The sequence below is a fragment of the Citrus clementina genome, unplaced genomic scaffold (assembly GCF_000493195.1).
Source record: "Citrus clementina cultivar Clemenules unplaced genomic scaffold, Citrus_clementina_v1.0 scaffold_3, whole genome shotgun sequence".
NCBI lineage: Eukaryota > Viridiplantae > Streptophyta > Magnoliopsida > Sapindales > Rutaceae > Citrus > Citrus x clementina.
This window is the reverse complement of record NW_006262339.1, coordinates 48,275,516-48,291,189: the sequence shown is the minus strand read 5'-3', so window position 1 is coordinate 48,291,189 and position 15,674 is coordinate 48,275,516. Positions and strand designations below refer to the sequence as shown.

General features: G+C 38.3%; 4 protein-coding genes across 5 annotated transcripts; 2 read left to right on the top strand and 2 right to left on the bottom strand.

Annotated features, from left to right (window-relative positions):
• Positions 1 to 240: 240 nt before the first annotated feature.
• LOC18049821 (chitinase domain-containing protein 1) lies at positions 241 to 3,510 on the bottom strand. Of its 2 annotated transcripts, none has more exons than XM_024189427.1 (8): positions 2,960 to 3,510; positions 2,773 to 2,846; positions 2,588 to 2,668; positions 2,209 to 2,290; positions 1,815 to 1,912; positions 1,370 to 1,457; positions 844 to 1,198; positions 241 to 744 (listed from the first exon to the last, which is right to left on the bottom strand). In XM_024189427.1, the coding sequence occupies exons 1-8, from the start codon at positions 3,224 to 3,226 to the stop codon at positions 497 to 499; spliced, it is 1,293 nt and encodes a 430-aa protein (XP_024045195.1). In that variant the 5' UTR covers positions 3,227 to 3,510; the 3' UTR covers positions 241 to 496. The 2 variants fall into 2 exon arrangements, with proteins under 2 accessions (XP_024045195.1, XP_006444872.1); XM_006444809.2 differs by having other exon boundaries at positions 369 to 750.
• Positions 3,511 to 5,224: 1,714 nt separating this feature from the next.
• On the top strand, positions 5,225 to 7,413 carry LOC112100047 (protein WHAT'S THIS FACTOR 1 homolog). The gene has a single exon (XM_024187665.1). The coding sequence runs from the start codon at positions 5,445 to 5,447 to the stop codon at positions 7,017 to 7,019; it is 1,575 nt and encodes a 524-aa protein (XP_024043433.1). The 5' UTR covers positions 5,225 to 5,444; the 3' UTR covers positions 7,020 to 7,413.
• Positions 7,414 to 9,124: 1,711 nt separating this feature from the next.
• LOC18049820 (pentatricopeptide repeat-containing protein At4g01030, mitochondrial) lies at positions 9,125 to 12,731 on the top strand. The gene has a single exon (XM_024188230.1). The coding sequence runs from the start codon at positions 9,247 to 9,249 to the stop codon at positions 12,061 to 12,063; it is 2,817 nt and encodes a 938-aa protein (XP_024043998.1). The 5' UTR covers positions 9,125 to 9,246; the 3' UTR covers positions 12,064 to 12,731.
• A 108-nt stretch (positions 12,732 to 12,839) lies between these two features.
• Positions 12,840 to 15,144, bottom strand: LOC18049819 (abscisic acid receptor PYL9). The gene is made up of 3 exons (XM_006444807.2): positions 14,771 to 15,144; positions 14,000 to 14,215; positions 12,840 to 13,626 (listed from the first exon to the last, which is right to left on the bottom strand). The coding sequence occupies exons 1-3, from the start codon at positions 14,894 to 14,896 to the stop codon at positions 13,408 to 13,410; spliced, it is 561 nt and encodes a 186-aa protein (XP_006444870.1). The 5' UTR covers positions 14,897 to 15,144; the 3' UTR covers positions 12,840 to 13,407.
• Positions 15,145 to 15,674: the final 530 nt, after the last annotated feature.

Genomic DNA, 15,674 nt, shown 5'->3' with positions numbered 1-15,674 from the left:
ACACCTAAATTGCAAAGAAAAACCGAAGTCTTCTAACTTTTTTTTTTTTTGGTCATTTTGAAATTGTAGTTTTACATTAAGAGGTAAAATAGTCTGTCATTTTATCAATGTTCTGTTAGTCTAAATCGCAATAAAATAATGACACATTTATCAATAGAATAATGACACATTTTGTAAACATTAGGTGGGATTCTCTAAAAAAAAATGTATATTTTTTAAAAAGTAAAAAAATAAAAAGTTGTCGGATAATTACCCTTAAAATTAAAGCCTAATTTTACATGCCTACAACTCAGAACTCATTTCTCCGATGACAGAGGAAAGAAAATGCTACAGCTGGCCAATAGTCTAGGTGGCATTTACAGAGCCCATGCCTAAATGTAGATTTTATAAGGAGTCTTTCAAATGTTAGTTACCTTTTTTACTGGAAAGATAAAAATATAAAGGAATACCTAAAATTATACTTACAGTGTTAGAAGAAGAACCGTAGTAGTTGGTGTTACAGTAGATCAAAAAAGTAATCCAAACCTTGCCCAATTTCCCAGATGGCAATGCCAGTTCCCCATAACTTAGCTTCCTCTAGTCGCATGGAAATTGATATTAATGAAGGGTAAAACACAGCATGCTTGACTTGATTTTCATCAGAGAAGAAGAAGAAGTGCTCCCCACTGTTCTTTTCCCACTGGAGTGCAGGCTTGTGCTTCTGCAATAAGTTGAGGTACTCCCTTCCAGTGATGGCTCCACCACCTGATGCTGCAATTCCATTATATGAACGAGAGCCTCTCTATGGCTACTTTACAAAGAAACCAATCTCCAAAAAATGGGGCCAAAAAAAAAACAGCATACCTTCTGAAAGGACAAAATCATTTCCATAGAAATTGATGCCAAGAAATATCTTCCTAGCTAAGCTACGAGTGCCAATGCCAGGGCTACCAAGGAGCAGCTGCAGGGTAAAACTTATCCACTTCAGTGGAGCATTAGGACCAGGGTTATGGGGACCTGAGAAGTCATAAGTCATTAATGAGAAACCATCTACGGCATCACTCAAGCTCTGCAGATCCACTGGCCCAAAGTCATGTGGTTGGAACTTCTCTGAATGTGGTGGACCTATGACATAGACCAACTGCAAATGTTGCTTCCTGTTTCTCACTGAGTTCACACTGTGCAGCGCATTTCCAAGTTGTTTTATAAACTCTAGTGCCTGAGTTTTCAAAAGAAGAGGATTTGTCACTTTCAGATATCACTGATCAGATGAGCAAGGTTGGGTGGATTACAAAGTTGAGCAGTAAGAGTCCAGAAACTAATTATGGAAATCTCCAAACTGTTCAAATATTAAAGAAAAAAAAAGTTTTATACATTAGTAAACAGTTACCATATTCCGCAATTCTGGATCATGCAAAATGCCATAAGCTGTCCACGTGGACCAAGACTCTAGCACTATACCATCATATTCCATTTCCCTGTTTCCAAAAGGGGAGGATCCACACAGATCTCAGTGTATAAACAACTAAATACATGTTTTTTTTTCTCAAACTAATCAAAAGCAAATACTCAGATCACTGATGATAGAGGACACCCCACTGGCACAAAAACCAATCATGTCCATTTATAATTGTAGAGACCAGGGGATCAAAGTCCTCAATTCACACGGAATAACAACACTTCTAATGATAAGAATGAGAGGTTAAACAACATAAAAATGATCTATTGTTAAGAACCCGGCGTATCATTATAGAAATATAATCACCAAATCAATTTCCTATCACACCCCTAAATTGGAGAGGAAGTAAAAAGAAATATAGGAACTGGCAGCCTACTTGCACTCTGTTAATATAAGGTCAATGGCTTTGTCCCTCAGTTTCTTCTTTCTGAGAAGCTCCTTTGGAAATGCTTCCAGAACCACTCTGGGTAACACCTAACACATCAAAACAGTAGAACTTCACAAGATTTAAATAATCCATGCAGGTTTGTCAAAAATTAATAGCTACCTAACCATGATCTAGATATTGAGAGAGAGACAATGTTTCCCATAAACGATAAATGAATCTAATGACATTCGTATGAGAATGTTTAAAAATGGATGTCTAATTGCATGATTAAACCAACCAATTTTAAGTACCTTCTTTAGCTGTAAGTTTCATATGTTCCAACTGCCAAAGGGGAAAAGTTAAAAAAAAAAAAAAAGACAGAACACTCGGCCAATTCTATTACCAGGGCATCTCCTTTTCTAAGCTCCAAAAGCCATCCTGCATCTGCATTATGTCTTCCTTCCAGGATTAAGCTAGTTCCCTGGCTGGCAACAGAAAGTCATACAACAGTCTATGAAACACAGAATTGTTATGTTCCCAACTTTACTACATACAGCACACACATATTAAAAAACCCCTTCTGTAGTTTGAGATGCCAGCATCAATTAAGTCTAGAGACAGCAGAAGCACCCCCCCCCCCCCTTCTCATACTGTCAACTCTGTTTATACTTTTAAAATTAAGGAAATTTAGCCACAATTCTTAGGCATTCAGAAAATCCAGTGATAGTCTTAAAACAAGCACAGTCAGTGCCAGGTCGATAATAGGTATCAGATGGACATACCTCTTGAGATCATACCAAACAGGTGATAAGTGTGTAAATTTAGAATTGAACATCTTGGCCAGTTCATAGCCCTTAGAATTCCTGCAAGGAACATCATATTAACAACCAAACACAATAAGCTCAGACAATTTGAAACCACAGTAATTAAACATCAAAATCTAAATGAAGCCGTTTAGTGAACTGACCATGGAGTAATATAGGCCAATACGGGATACGTGTAATACCGATGGGACGCATTCTCTGAAACCTTTGAATTCTCCTGAAATACTCGGTAAAATTTCAATTAACACAGCGTTTCATATAGGAGATTATAAATAAGATAACAGTAGAATACATCATAACTCATAAGAGTAGAATACAAGCAGTACTCACCGTGAGGATTTCTTGGTAATTCACATCAGTTTTGACGAGTCCTCGCTGATGCATGTGAGTCGCCGAACGGTTGGCGCGTGTAGAGTATTTGGTACAGTATAAGAGTACGGACACGGTGGGAATCACGATGAAGAAGATAACGAAAATGGTGATGAGCTTGCGATCGGAAGCTGAGTCGCTGAACTGGTCTAATCGAGCAGCCGATTCGACTCGGTTTTTAGGACGGCCCGGGCTCGGTGCAACTCGGCGGTCTCTCCTTTTCGCCATTTCTGTGTTTTGTCTAACGGCCAATTCAAAAGGTAGAGGGATTTGGATGGAAAAGAGCTTCCTTCATAGCGTTTGTAAACAGATTATACTTACGACGGGTCTGATTTTCACTTGTCATTACTTCGACATGTCGTTTCATTCTTTTGGTTTTGGGTTCCCACACGGATCCCTAATATTATATGATCACTCAATTAAGGACGGAAGTACTCATTTGCATTAAACTGGTCGTTAAAAAATAAAAACCTATTGACATTAAAACGCTTGGGGTCAAAGGACACTAACCGCCCAACCAGGGGTCTTAAATTTATTCATACACACACACACACATATATATATATATATAGGAAAATGCTAGGGAGCGAGAGGAACTAGATAATGCGAGAGAAACGGCATTCTCTGTTGTTGTTTTGCTTCTTGTTCCTCTCGCTACCTAAAACATTAAAATAATAAAAGAATGAATAAAGAAAGAGTGTTTTATCATTGCGTGCAAAGGGAAAACTTATCAATTGATCTCCAGCTCTGACTTTCCTCTCTCCCTCACGCAAATCATCATTATCTCACGCAAATATCACCATCTTCTCAACTGGTCGACATCCTCTCTCCCTCACGGCTTCCGGCAAAAATATTTCGGATTGTAGAACAAATTAAAGTACATACCTTTTTTTTTTTCATTAAAACGGCCACATGTAATATGCTAAGTTGTAGTTTCAGTCTCGGATTTGGATTTATCAAGGTGGTATCCAGAAGTGCCATCCTCAGGTTTTGATTTGGAAACTCGACCATTATCAGTTGGTTTTGTTTTTCGTTTTGGAACTGTAAGCATAGCCTTCAGGATTTGGTTTTCCAGTTTCAGGATTGGAATTGTAAACTATAAACACTTGCAGAGGCAAGGATTCGCAATGACAAGAGAATTAAAGAAGCAATATTGAAAAGGAAGCAGGTGGTGATATATAGCCATTAATTACAAGAGAAGCAGATAATTAAATAGATATGCATGTCATAAGCTGCCACCATATGGATGATCCCAATGTATAAGTAACTAGGCAGCGCTTACGATTGATTTTCAGGTGGGTGTAAAATGGGCGAACTTGAATTATTAGGCTCTCATAAGGAAGGCTTTTATAGTTATGTGTGGCGACGTGACATCTAAAAATTTTAAACTTTGTTGTTACTCATCAATAATTATAGACAAAGCAGATCATCCAACTCTAATATTTTTTTGCTCATCAGTAACCCTAGGTTGATTTATTAAGACTTCATTTAATTTTCAATTGATTTTCGTATTTAAAAAATGAGCCGATACATCTTGTCATCACTTCTATTTGTGTTAAATGTTTCATTTTAATGGTCGTGAGCAGTTCGTGAAAGGCTGGCTGGAGAGGGAGGAGGCCGTGAACAGTTGAGAAGATAGTGATTTGCGTGAGAGAGGAAAGTGAAAGTTCAGGAAAGTGAAAGCCTGCTAGATTTCACATGCCATTTCTTTATTCAAAATTTTTTTTTTATTTTTTTAATGTTTTAACGAGTGAGATGAACGAGAGGCGAAACGGCAGCAACTGCTGCCGTTTCTCTCGTCCCTCTCGATACATAGCAGCACTCATATATATATAATAGGGACCAATCTACGTTACAGAATCTGTAACGTACACACCCAATGGAAGCAGCACACGTGTCCTGAGGAGAGAGAAAAACCGTGCAAATGCAGGCAATAAGAGTTGGCTACAGTTGGATTTGTAAGTTACAGAATCTTAACTTAGCCAGCTCCATAAAATAGAGCGCCCGGACGAAAACCAGTTATACGGACTCTATTTATTGTCTATCGATTAACTAAAAATCAAAACTAAGTCTTTATTGAGAAACTCGAATATTTAAGCTTAATATTATAAAATATTATCAAGAGTACAAGGACCGAACCGTTGTTGTAACTTTTTTGGCATTAAAGACAATTATAGCCTTGATATTTTTCACAAGTATATTGAAGTGCAGACAAGACAAGTGACGATATCCTCAATTCTTCGTTCATTGCCAACAGAAATATCAGTCTTTGCACTGCAAAGGGTTTTTGTTCATAAACCCTAATCAAATTATTTATTCATTTCACTTCACAGAACGAGCTTCGGCCTCCAAACTGAGACCAAAGAAGGCAGGTAATTCCTCTGTCTCTGTTTATGAGCTTGGAGTTGCCCTTTTTATTTACCCTTATTTACAGTAAACTTGAAAAATGGAGCCCATACTGTTTCTTTCTTCCGCTAAAGCCACACCGTCTCCATCCTTTCCCTTATTCCTCTCTTACAAATCTCCCTTCCTTGAAAAGCCCAAACTTTATGTAAAATCCCACCTCTCAGCCTCAACAACGCAAGTTGAAAAGTCTCAGTTTTGGGGTAAAGGTTTGGTTTTACACAAAAGATTCGGTTCTCCGGGTAATGTTAACAAACCTCACATACCCGTTGCTCCAGTTAGAGCTTCTGTGAAGAGAAGGAAAGAGCTTCCCTTTGATAATGTGATTCAAAGGGACAAGAAGCTCAAATTGGTGTCAAAGATTAGGAAGATTTTAGTAAGTCAACCTGATAGAATTATGTCCCTTAAGCAATTGGGTAGGTTCAGAAGAGATTTGGGTCTCACAAAAAAGCGTAGGTTTATTGCCTTGTTGAGGAAGTTCCCTGCTGTGTTCGAAATCATAGAAGAAGGGGTTTATTCATTGCGGTTCAAATTGACACCAGAAGCTGAAAGGCTCTACTTAGAAGAGGTGAAGGTTAGGAATGAAATGGAAGATTTGTTGGTTACTAAATTGAGGAAATTGTTGATGATGTCACTAGAGAAGCGGATTTTGTTGGAGAAAATTGCCCATTTAAAGACTGATCTTGGGCTACCGCTTGAGTTTCGTGACACAATTTGTCATAGGTACCCCCAATATTTCCGTGTTGTTGCAACTGAGAGAGGCCCTGCGTTAGAATTAACACATTGGGACCCCCAGCTTGCTGTATCAGCTGCAGAATTAGCTGCGGAGGAAAATCGAATCAGAGAGTTGAAAGAAAAAGATTTGATTATTGATAGACCACTTAAGTTCAATAGAGTGAAGCTTCCAAAGGGTCTTAATCTTTCCAAGGGTGAAACGAGAAGAATTTGTCAGTTTAGAGATATGCCATATATATCCCCTTATTCAGATTTTTCAGGATTAAGGCCAGGAACACCAGAGAAAGAAAAGCATGCTTGTGGAATTGTTCATGAGATTTTGAGCCTCACTGTTGAGAAGAAAACTCTTGTGGATCACCTTACTCATTTCAGAGAGGAGTTTAGGTTCTCTCAGCAAGTAAGGGGAATGCTGATAAGGCACCCTGATATGTTCTATGTCTCCTTGAAAGGGGATAGAGATTCAGTTTTCCTCAGGGAAGCTTACCGTGATTCCCAATTGATAGATAAGGATCGACTGTTGGTTATCAAAGAGAAATTCCGCGCGCTTGTCTCTGTTCCTAGATTTCCAAAGAGAGGTGCTCCCCAGAAAGATGATCACTACTCTGACAGGACTGATGAACCAGAAGAGGGAAGTGGTGAGGATGGAGAGGACTGGTCAATTGATGATTATATGACTGATGGTCAGTTTGATGATGTTGATGATGGCAATGAAGATGATTGGAGTGATGAAGATGATGATATGCCTCCAGATTTTGATGAAGATTATGGAACTGTAAAGATTGGAGAAAACAAATCAGCTAAACTGGTAGATAGCTCTGTGAAGAAAAAAGAAAAGGTGCTAGCCCCTGTGTTTCCTGATGGTAGGCCAAGAGAACGCTGGTAAAAGAAGGTGCAAATTGTCTCTATGTGCTGAAGGTCCCAAACTAGAGGTATAAAAGCTGTCATCATTTGTCTTGGCTGATGCTTTCAGAGTATCAATGGTATTTGCCATCGGTCTTCAAAAATGTAAGGCCTGAAACCTAATCATCAACTAAATCAATATGGGAAACTGCCAGCTAAAGGGGAATGATAAATCATGTATTATGTTTCTGATGTGTAATAGTTAATGCTTTTTGTTAATATAGTGAAAACATTAGTTGTCTTTCAGAGCTAGACAGACTATTGCAAGTGGAATGTTCTACAAATGGTTGACTAGGAACTGTACTTTTTCCTGGGAGAGAGCTAATGGATTTATCATAGATATGAAATTTGTCATGATCTAAAAACTTATGGTGAAATGGCTGAACAAGCCTCATGATTTCGAGTCATTGTATTTTGAGAAAACTTCCTATGCAATCAAGATGTTTGTGGAAGTAATAATAGACCTTAAACTAATAGACTTTAAAAGATAAACTGACTCTTCTATTTTAGGGCACTGTGTTTTGGGTATTCTAGTGTAATGTGTATTGCATTTTGTGATAGCCTTTTCAGATTATGCAACCATTGCAATTGTCAGTTAGTGGGTTGTTATAACATATAGATACAGGAGGATAGAAGAACACATTATCAGTTCCGAATATGTCTTTTTCAGAACAAAGTAGAGCCATTTTTATTGGGAAGAAAAGTTATTCCAAACTGTGGCCTTTTGTCATTTGAGATTAGCGTATAGATTTTCATTGGATGAGTGTTGTAAATTCATGATTTTCAAGATCCAATTTTTCCGTGGCATCATTGTGATATTACTTGATACCTTGGTGTGGGAAGTGCAGCGGTGTTTGTTTATTTATTTTGCTTCCACACGTGTTAATTAAATATACAACAAACACAACACGCTTACAGCGGGCTACGTCATGGCTAGAGTTAAGAGTGTGCTAGCTCAGAGCTAGAGTCAAGAATGTGCTTTTGACCCTTACCATGTCACCAACGAATAAAAAATATTTCAACACAAAAGTGCGAATAGAAGAGTCTCTGGCTTCATTGTAATCATTTGCATGGAATATTTGTAATCATTTAACTGTCGGTTAAATTTGTTCATAAAATATAGTCGTTTTAAATAAGCCTCTGGTGTTTTTTTTTTTTCGGTTGACCTCGGTATTCTGTAAGATGCATGATGAAATCAAGAAAATGTTTCAAGAGCTAGAGAAAATAGAGCAATCATAAGAACCTTGATTGACAAATTGATGAATGGATAAGAAATAGATCAGTCCTTCCAACTTGTGTAATGCTCCATTGGATATGGATATTTGGAATGGTTTTTGCGCGGACTCAATGAGATTATGAATGAATATGTAGCTGCTTCACTCTTGTTGAATGTTGATGTTGACTGACGGATATTTACTTTTTATATTTTGTCTCTGAGACTATTTGATAAAAAGAATTTCTCCAACAACATATTCTTAGTGGTGGCTATAAATGGTAAGAAGCTGAGGCTGAGTTAATGAGGCAATCCGATGAGCATGGCCCTCAACTTCAACTTCAAGTCACTGGTTGTTGACTACCCCTCAAGGGCTTCCAAAATTGCCATGCCACCAAAATGTGTAGGCAAACTAGGCTTGGGGGCCTTCGTTGGGGTGGAAACAAACTTTGAGTTGCCTGCTCTACATTATTATACAGCACTGTTAGGTTTGAAGAGCAAACAGGCTCTTTACCTTTGCATCCCCATCTTGGTGATGGCCTCCTCGCAAACAAAAACTTGAAAGCCGAAAGGATAATTTGTACTTTTGCTTTCAAATCTCCATTAAACTATTTGATTACTTTTTGAAATCCGTAAAGTGGGGATTTTTTATTTTTTATTTTTTGGCCAATTTTAATGAATATCAATCATACGAAACGCATTATGTTACCATGCGCGTAATGTAATGACGATACACATCAACATAATAATCATTCCACGTTTAATGTTCGAACGATTAAACGGTGCGTTTCAGGTGGGAGGCGAAAACGAGCCGTTTCAGGGCACGAAATCTCAGGATAGACCTCATCCACAAAATCAACAAAGAAAATGTGAAGTTACAAATTTCAAAGCGGTGTCTGTACTGTCAGTGGGAAGTGAGAGCTTCTTCGCCTTGTTATTATATTACATAGGCTGTGTTGGTTCTTCACAGCTTACCCGACAAAATACCGCCATCGTCATGCCCAAATTACATTCAATTTATCACCACTTCAACACTAGAACATCCATCAATCAAAATCGGCACTCTCACAAGCCAAATTCCATAACTAATTCACCAACTTCTCTTGCTCTTCCTCCCACAGATACCCTTGCCAAACAAGCTCAACTCTCTTGTATTTCCTCAGGTTTTTGTTTCTTGAATGAAACAAATAAGTTCAGATGTCTGAGTTCAGTTAAATCTAAGCATGCCCAGATGATAAAAATGGGAAAGATTTGGAATTCTGATGACATGGTTAAAAGTTTGATTTTTCATTACTTGGAATTTGGTGATTTTACGTCAGCTGCAAAAGCTTTCTTTCTGTATTTTTCGAGGAGTTATGCAGATTGGAGTTCTTTTTTGGAAGATTATGAGAGTTTTGGCGGGGAAGTGCAAGAACTTCTTGAGGTTTGGGGAGAGTTGCATGGTAAGGGTGTAATTTTTCGTAGTAGAATTCTTACTATAATTTTGAAGCTTTGCACAAAACTAATGGCATTTTGGCTGGGTGTGGAAGTTCACGCCAGTCTGATCAAGAGAGGTTTTGATTTTGATGTGCATTTGAAGTGTGCATTGATGAATTTTTATGGGAAGTGTCGGGATGTAGAAAGTGCTAATAAATTATTCAGTGAAGTGTCAGATCTTGAAGATGATCTATTGTGGAACGAGATAATCATGGTAAACTTGAGGAATGAGAAATGGGAAAATGCCATTAAATTGTTTCGAGAAATGCAGTTTTCGTCAGCAAAAGCTATTAGCAGAACAATTGTGAAGATGCTACAAGCTTGTGCAAAAGTGGGAGCTTTTCATGAAGGAAAGCAAATTCATGGGTATGTTTTAAAATCTGCATTGGAATCAAATTTGTCGGTATGCAATTGCCTGATTAGCATGTACTCTAGAAACAACAAACTTGAACTGGCAACGAGAGTTTTTGATTCGATGAAGGATCATAATTTATCTTCATGGAACTCGATGATCTCGAGTTACACTGGACTTGGTTATGTGGATGTCGCTTGGTCCCTTTTCAATAAAATGAATTCATCCAGAATACAACCAGATATAATAACCTGGAATTGCCTTTTGTCAGGTCATTTCACTCATGGCTCTTACCAAAATGTCCTGACACTTTTGCGTGGAATGCAGAGTTTAGGATTCAGGCCAAATGGTAGTTCTGTCAGTGTTGTTCTTCAGGCAGTTACTGAATTGAGGCTCTTGAAATATGGGAGAGAGAGTCATGGCTATATTTTAAGAAATGGACTTGACTATGATTTATATGTTGGAACTTCATTGATGGATATGTACGTAAAGAATGATTGCTTACAAAATGCTCAGGAAGTTTTTGATAATATGAAGAACAGGAATATTGTAGCTTGGAACTCCCTAATATCAGGTTATTGTTTCAAGGGCCTTTTAGTCAATGCCAAAAAAATGTTGAATCAGATGGAGGAGGAAGAAATTAAACCTGACTTAGTTTCTTGGAACAGTCTGGTATCTGGTTATTCAATTTGGGGCCAGAGTAAGGAAGCTTTGGCCATCATTCATCATATGAAAAATTCAGGAATCTATCCTAATGTGGTTACATGGACCTCTTTAATATCTGGCAGTTTGCAAAATGAAAATTATAGGGAATCTCTTAAATTTTTCATCCAAATGCAACAAGAAGATATCAAGCCCAACTCTACAACTATGTCCAGCTTACTTCGAACTTGTGGAGGCCTAGGTTTGCCGCAGAATGGTAAAGAGATACACTGCCTTTGTCTGAAAAACGGTTTCATCGAAGATGCATATGTGGCCACAGGGCTAATTGACATGTACAGTAAATCCGGCAATTTGAAAAGTGCTCGTGAGGTTTTCAGAAAGAGTGCAAACAAAACATTAGCATCTTGGAATTGCATGATCATGGGGTTTGCCATTTATGGCAATGGAAAAGAGGCAATTTTACTTTTTCATGAATTGCTTGAAACGGGTTTCCAACCAGATGCTATAACCTTCACGGCTCTCCTCGCTGCTTGTAAGAACTCTGGTTTAGTTGAAGAAGGGTGGAAGTATTTTGACAGTATGAGCACAGATTATAACATAATACCAACCATAGAGCACTACTCGTGCATGGTGGATCTTCTTGGAAAAGCTGGTTATCTTGATGAAGCTTGGGACTTCATTAGAACAATGCCATTCAAGCCAGATGCTACCATCTGGGGTGCCCTTCTGGGATCTTGTCGAATCCATGGACACTTGGAGTATGCAGAAATTGCATCAAGGAGACTTTTCAAGTTAGAGCCATGTAATTCTGCTAATTACAATTTAATGATGAACTTGCTTGCTATGTCAAATAGATGGGAGGATGTTGAACGTCTTAGACATTCGATGGATGAGGTAGGAGTTAAAAGTGTACTCGTATGGAGCTGGATTCAAATCGATCAGATAGTTCACGTGTTCTCTGCCGAAGGAGCGCCACATCCAGCAACGGGAGAAATATATTTTGAGTTATATCATTTGGTTTCTGAAATGAAGAAACTTGGTTATGTGCCAGACACCAGGTGTGTATATCAAGACATCGACGAAGAAGAAAAGGGGAAGGTGCTGTTGAGTCATACAGAGAAATTAGCTATCGTGTATGGACTGATGAAGACAAAAAGCAGAGCACCAATCAGGGTGATTAAGAACACAAGAGTTTGCTCTGATTGCCATACTGCAGCGAAATACATGTCGTTGGTACGAGGCCGAGAGATTTTCCTCCGTGATGGTGCTCGCTTCCATCATTTTAGAGAAGGTGAGTGCTCCTGCAATGATTGCTGGCAATAACTGGCGTTCGTGTAACTGGCTTTTTTCTGATTCTAGGCTAAAGATGTAAACGTTAGTGGAAAAATAGCATAATTGTGTGTTTGTATGCGTTTTAGATGATAGACTCTAGGATGAAAGATAACACAGTTACCGATCAGATCCGAAAAACTCACTGACTTCTAATTTATGTGCCACAAACTGTATTGGCTGGAATAGAAGTGATGTATTGATGTAAGTTCATACTCCATCCCTGCTTTATAGCGTGTTCTCAAGTTACTACTTTTGGTTAGCTTCTATAAAATGCCCAGGAGTTATTGCGCCATCGTATTCTCTCAATCATTCCATTTACCATCTAACGACAATACTTCGGCATGCAACTCCAGCCTCTTGGAGGGCAGTTTCCTAGGCCTTCCTAATGAGGATTTTCAATTTTCAGTCTTCTCTTTTTACCCGATGTCACAGACCTCTTTGTCCTTTTCTCCCACTTCTTGGGTCACACGCCAACAATGACCAACAAACCTTCCGCTTCCGCACTTTGGAAAAGGGTAATTCATCATATCCTCATCAATAACGTTGCTTTATTACTCATCACAATCTACGATGAATCTATTCATTGAGCCATCAAGGGTCCGTTAATTTACAAATTTATCGTACGGTCGCATACTAAAATTGCAACAATTGCTAATTTTAACAATCTTGCATCAGCAACAATTGCAACCGTCTGATAGTCCTTAAATTAATTACACACGAGTCAAAGTCAACCAAAGGTACACCGAAAAAACCTGCGATATTTTCCATACAAAGATAAAATAACACCGCTGTTTAAGTAAGTAATTGAAAGAGCAGCAGAACACACGGAAAAACAAAAGGCAAGCAGTAATTCACTGAGAAAGACAAGAATATGTACAAAACAAGCAACAAAGCTCTACTGCCACCTTGGGGTCTCTGCTGAATCCTTCCTGTACCTAGAAGCTGGAACTACAAGAAGCAAGCCACTGGTGCAAGGCACCAACTACTTGTTAAATAAACATAAAATATTTACAGATACATGTATAATATATAACATAACACCACGCACCGAAAGGGGAAAAGAGAGGGAAAAAAACTGTAAAAGCAAAAACACTGGGATCCTTGGAATTCATGGAAACTTTACCGAAAGAACCTATATTTTGGTACTAAATGGATGGAAAGGGCAGTGTTGAAACAGAAAACAAACGGAAGCAAAAGCAGGCAGAAAGTGTAAAGGGTCTCCCACAAGATGGAAAGGCACAAGCTAGCATGGTGTTCAAAACTTCTGCCAAGAAAATCCCTAAAAAGATTCTGGGAATCTAGAACCATCATGTCATGCACACCGTAGTTCTCCCATCAGAATTGGTTGATTGGTTCAGTTCGGTCCTGCACCGCCATCCTCTCAGAGACATCAGCCAGAGATTTGAGATTGCACCTGATCAAGGCCTGAACAAAGTAGCATGTCTCATCCTTTGTGTTTCCTTCTGGAACATCTACTACAAATGACTCAATTACCAGCGTCCCAGGTCTCCCGTCGATGATCTCCGGATGGACAGTCATGATCGAAGAGTAGTTCTGTAAATTTAACAAACGATAAGAAAGCTCGTTAGTAAGGGAAACATTTTAAAAAATCATGACCTGCCAACAATTAAAGGGTGTGTTTTACAAAATAGTTCCCTCCAACAACCTTAGAAGCGGAAATTTATTGTTATTTCTACTCTATAAACAATAATCACAATTCATAAGAGTCTACATAGTAGTACATACTCATAACCCGCCAAGCCAAAATTACAAGAAATATTTTCCTTTAACGACAATTCAGGCTTCGGCTACACTAAATTTGACTATTTGAGCCTTAATTGAACTAACAAAGACACTTGCACAAATAAGTAGTAGATACAACGGAACCTATAGAAAATGAGAAGAGCTGGGAGTAAAAGTATTATACCCTAAGCCTGTGATCACCGCCAACAATTTTGATTCCGAGGATGTGCTCTTCATCGTCAAGAAGTTCCAGCCTTTCAGTGCTGGTGGTCGCAGGAAGCCCAGATTTGACATTCACTTCTCTAACACTACCAATTCCAAGGTCCCCATTAACCACACACCTGCTAACGAATGGCTTGTACTTCTGTGGCTGATCAAATCGCCTTACCAAAGACCATACCTGATCAATTAACCACACTATTAGTCCACAAAAACAAAATAAAAAAACAAAAAAACCGAACAAAATATCAAAGGTTTAAAATAGAAGGCGATCTTAGAAAAAAGTGACTTAACTTTTGTTTATTCTTTTAATTCGTAACATGCTGGTAAATGATGAAAATTTTTTAGTAAAAAAAAAGGCTTTTCGGTCATGCATTTTCTTGGTAACCAAGCGGAAAAAAGATACGTGAAATTTTCAGTAAACTTCATCAGAAGAAAGTTTATCAAGTTCAAAATAAAATTTAAAAAATCCCTGACAATACACCGTTTTTTTTTTTTTTTGAGAAGCCTGCAAATACACCATTTGAAATTCCATAATTGAGAAAAAGCGAAGCAGACTTGTCGGATGTAGTAAACTGAACCAAATCACAATTCAATTTCCAATTATTATTCAGATCTGTCTCTAATTCAGAATAAAGAGGCCATGCAACAAAGTCAACCAAATCAAACGGTGTCAGTTAAGCCAGTAAAAGAAACTGAAAGAATTGATCGGAAGGTAAACAGAAAGTTTATTTACGAGATGAACAGGAGCTCTGATGTGCTTGACCAGGGCAGAGGTACACTGATTCTCTCTGGGCTCGTGCCTATGATGCCTCCGTATGTACTGCGCCTCCATCACACCATACGCATCAACACCGTTCATTTTGATCAGACAGAGACACGCACAAATCTCTCTCTCTCTCCCTCTCGCTCTCTCTGAAATCTCCAATACGTAAACCGAGCACACAGCGGACAACCCTCAAGAGCAAGTAAGATAAAAAAAGATAAGCCTTCTAGCACCTGCTGCAGATTTTGCGTAGACTACAGCCTTAGCTTGGTCTTTGGGTTGGCTTTGGCACTGGCTGTCTATCAAAAATCCATAAATCCACCGACAAATTTTATTTTTAAATTGTCCTTAACCTCTAAGCGTGTTTCTTGTGGGTCCACTGCCCAATAAAACATTTTACTTATGACTTATCCTCTCCATTTTCATTATTTTCTTTTAATTTATTTTGTAATCGTCACCGGGTGGGTATCCTTCTTCTTGTTACAGTCCAATCTTTGTTCAGATTTCAGTGATAAGCACTAAGTCATGTTAGTGGCCTTGTTTTCCCTTTTTCCCTTTTTTAATCCTTTTTTAGTCAATGCTGAATAGTGAGAGTATTTTCCATAGAAAGTCAATTTATGTGAAGTGGCGGTGATGTTCGGATGACTGTCACATAAACATATCACATTCTTGAAATTTTTTAAATTGGAAGATAACTATTGGAGTGTAATGACATAAATGTCCTGCAAGTAATCTTACTTTTTTAATATTATTAAAAAAAAAAAAAAAAGAAATGTTGTAACTGCTTTCATGTATGCGCCGTGCATGTCAGAGTTGCAGATAGCAGATAGTGCAATGCTTGCTCTCTCACATCACTTCATATGGGCCGCTTTAA

Excerpts from the sequence above, each read along its gene's own strand:
- LOC18049821 (XM_006444809.2), bottom strand. The coding sequence starts at position 3,226 with ATGGCGAAAAGGAGAGACCGCCGAGTTGCACCGAGCCCGGGCCGTCCT. Across the intron at positions 2,669-2,772 it reads TTGGCCTATATTACTCCATG|GAATTCTAAGGGCTATGAAC; the intron begins GTCAGTTCACTA and ends TGTTCCTTGCAG. Across the intron at positions 1,458-1,814 it reads CTTATATTAACAGAGTGCAA|GGAAATGGAATATGATGGTA; the intron begins GTAGGCTGCCAG and ends TTTTGGAAACAG.
- LOC112100047 (XM_024187665.1), top strand. The coding sequence starts at position 5,445 with ATGGAGCCCATACTGTTTCTTTCTTCCGCTAAAGCCACACCGTCTCCA.
- LOC18049820 (XM_024188230.1), top strand. The coding sequence starts at position 9,247 with ATGCCCAAATTACATTCAATTTATCACCACTTCAACACTAGAACATCC.
- LOC18049819 (XM_006444807.2), bottom strand. The coding sequence starts at position 14,896 with ATGAACGGTGTTGATGCGTATGGTGTGATGGAGGCGCAGTACATACGG. Across the intron at positions 14,216-14,770 it reads TCAGAGCTCCTGTTCATCTC|GTATGGTCTTTGGTAAGGCG; the intron begins GTAAATAAACTT and ends TTAATTGATCAG. Across the intron at positions 13,627-13,999 it reads GCGGTGATCACAGGCTTAGG|AACTACTCTTCGATCATGAC; the intron begins GTATAATACTTT and ends TTAAATTTACAG.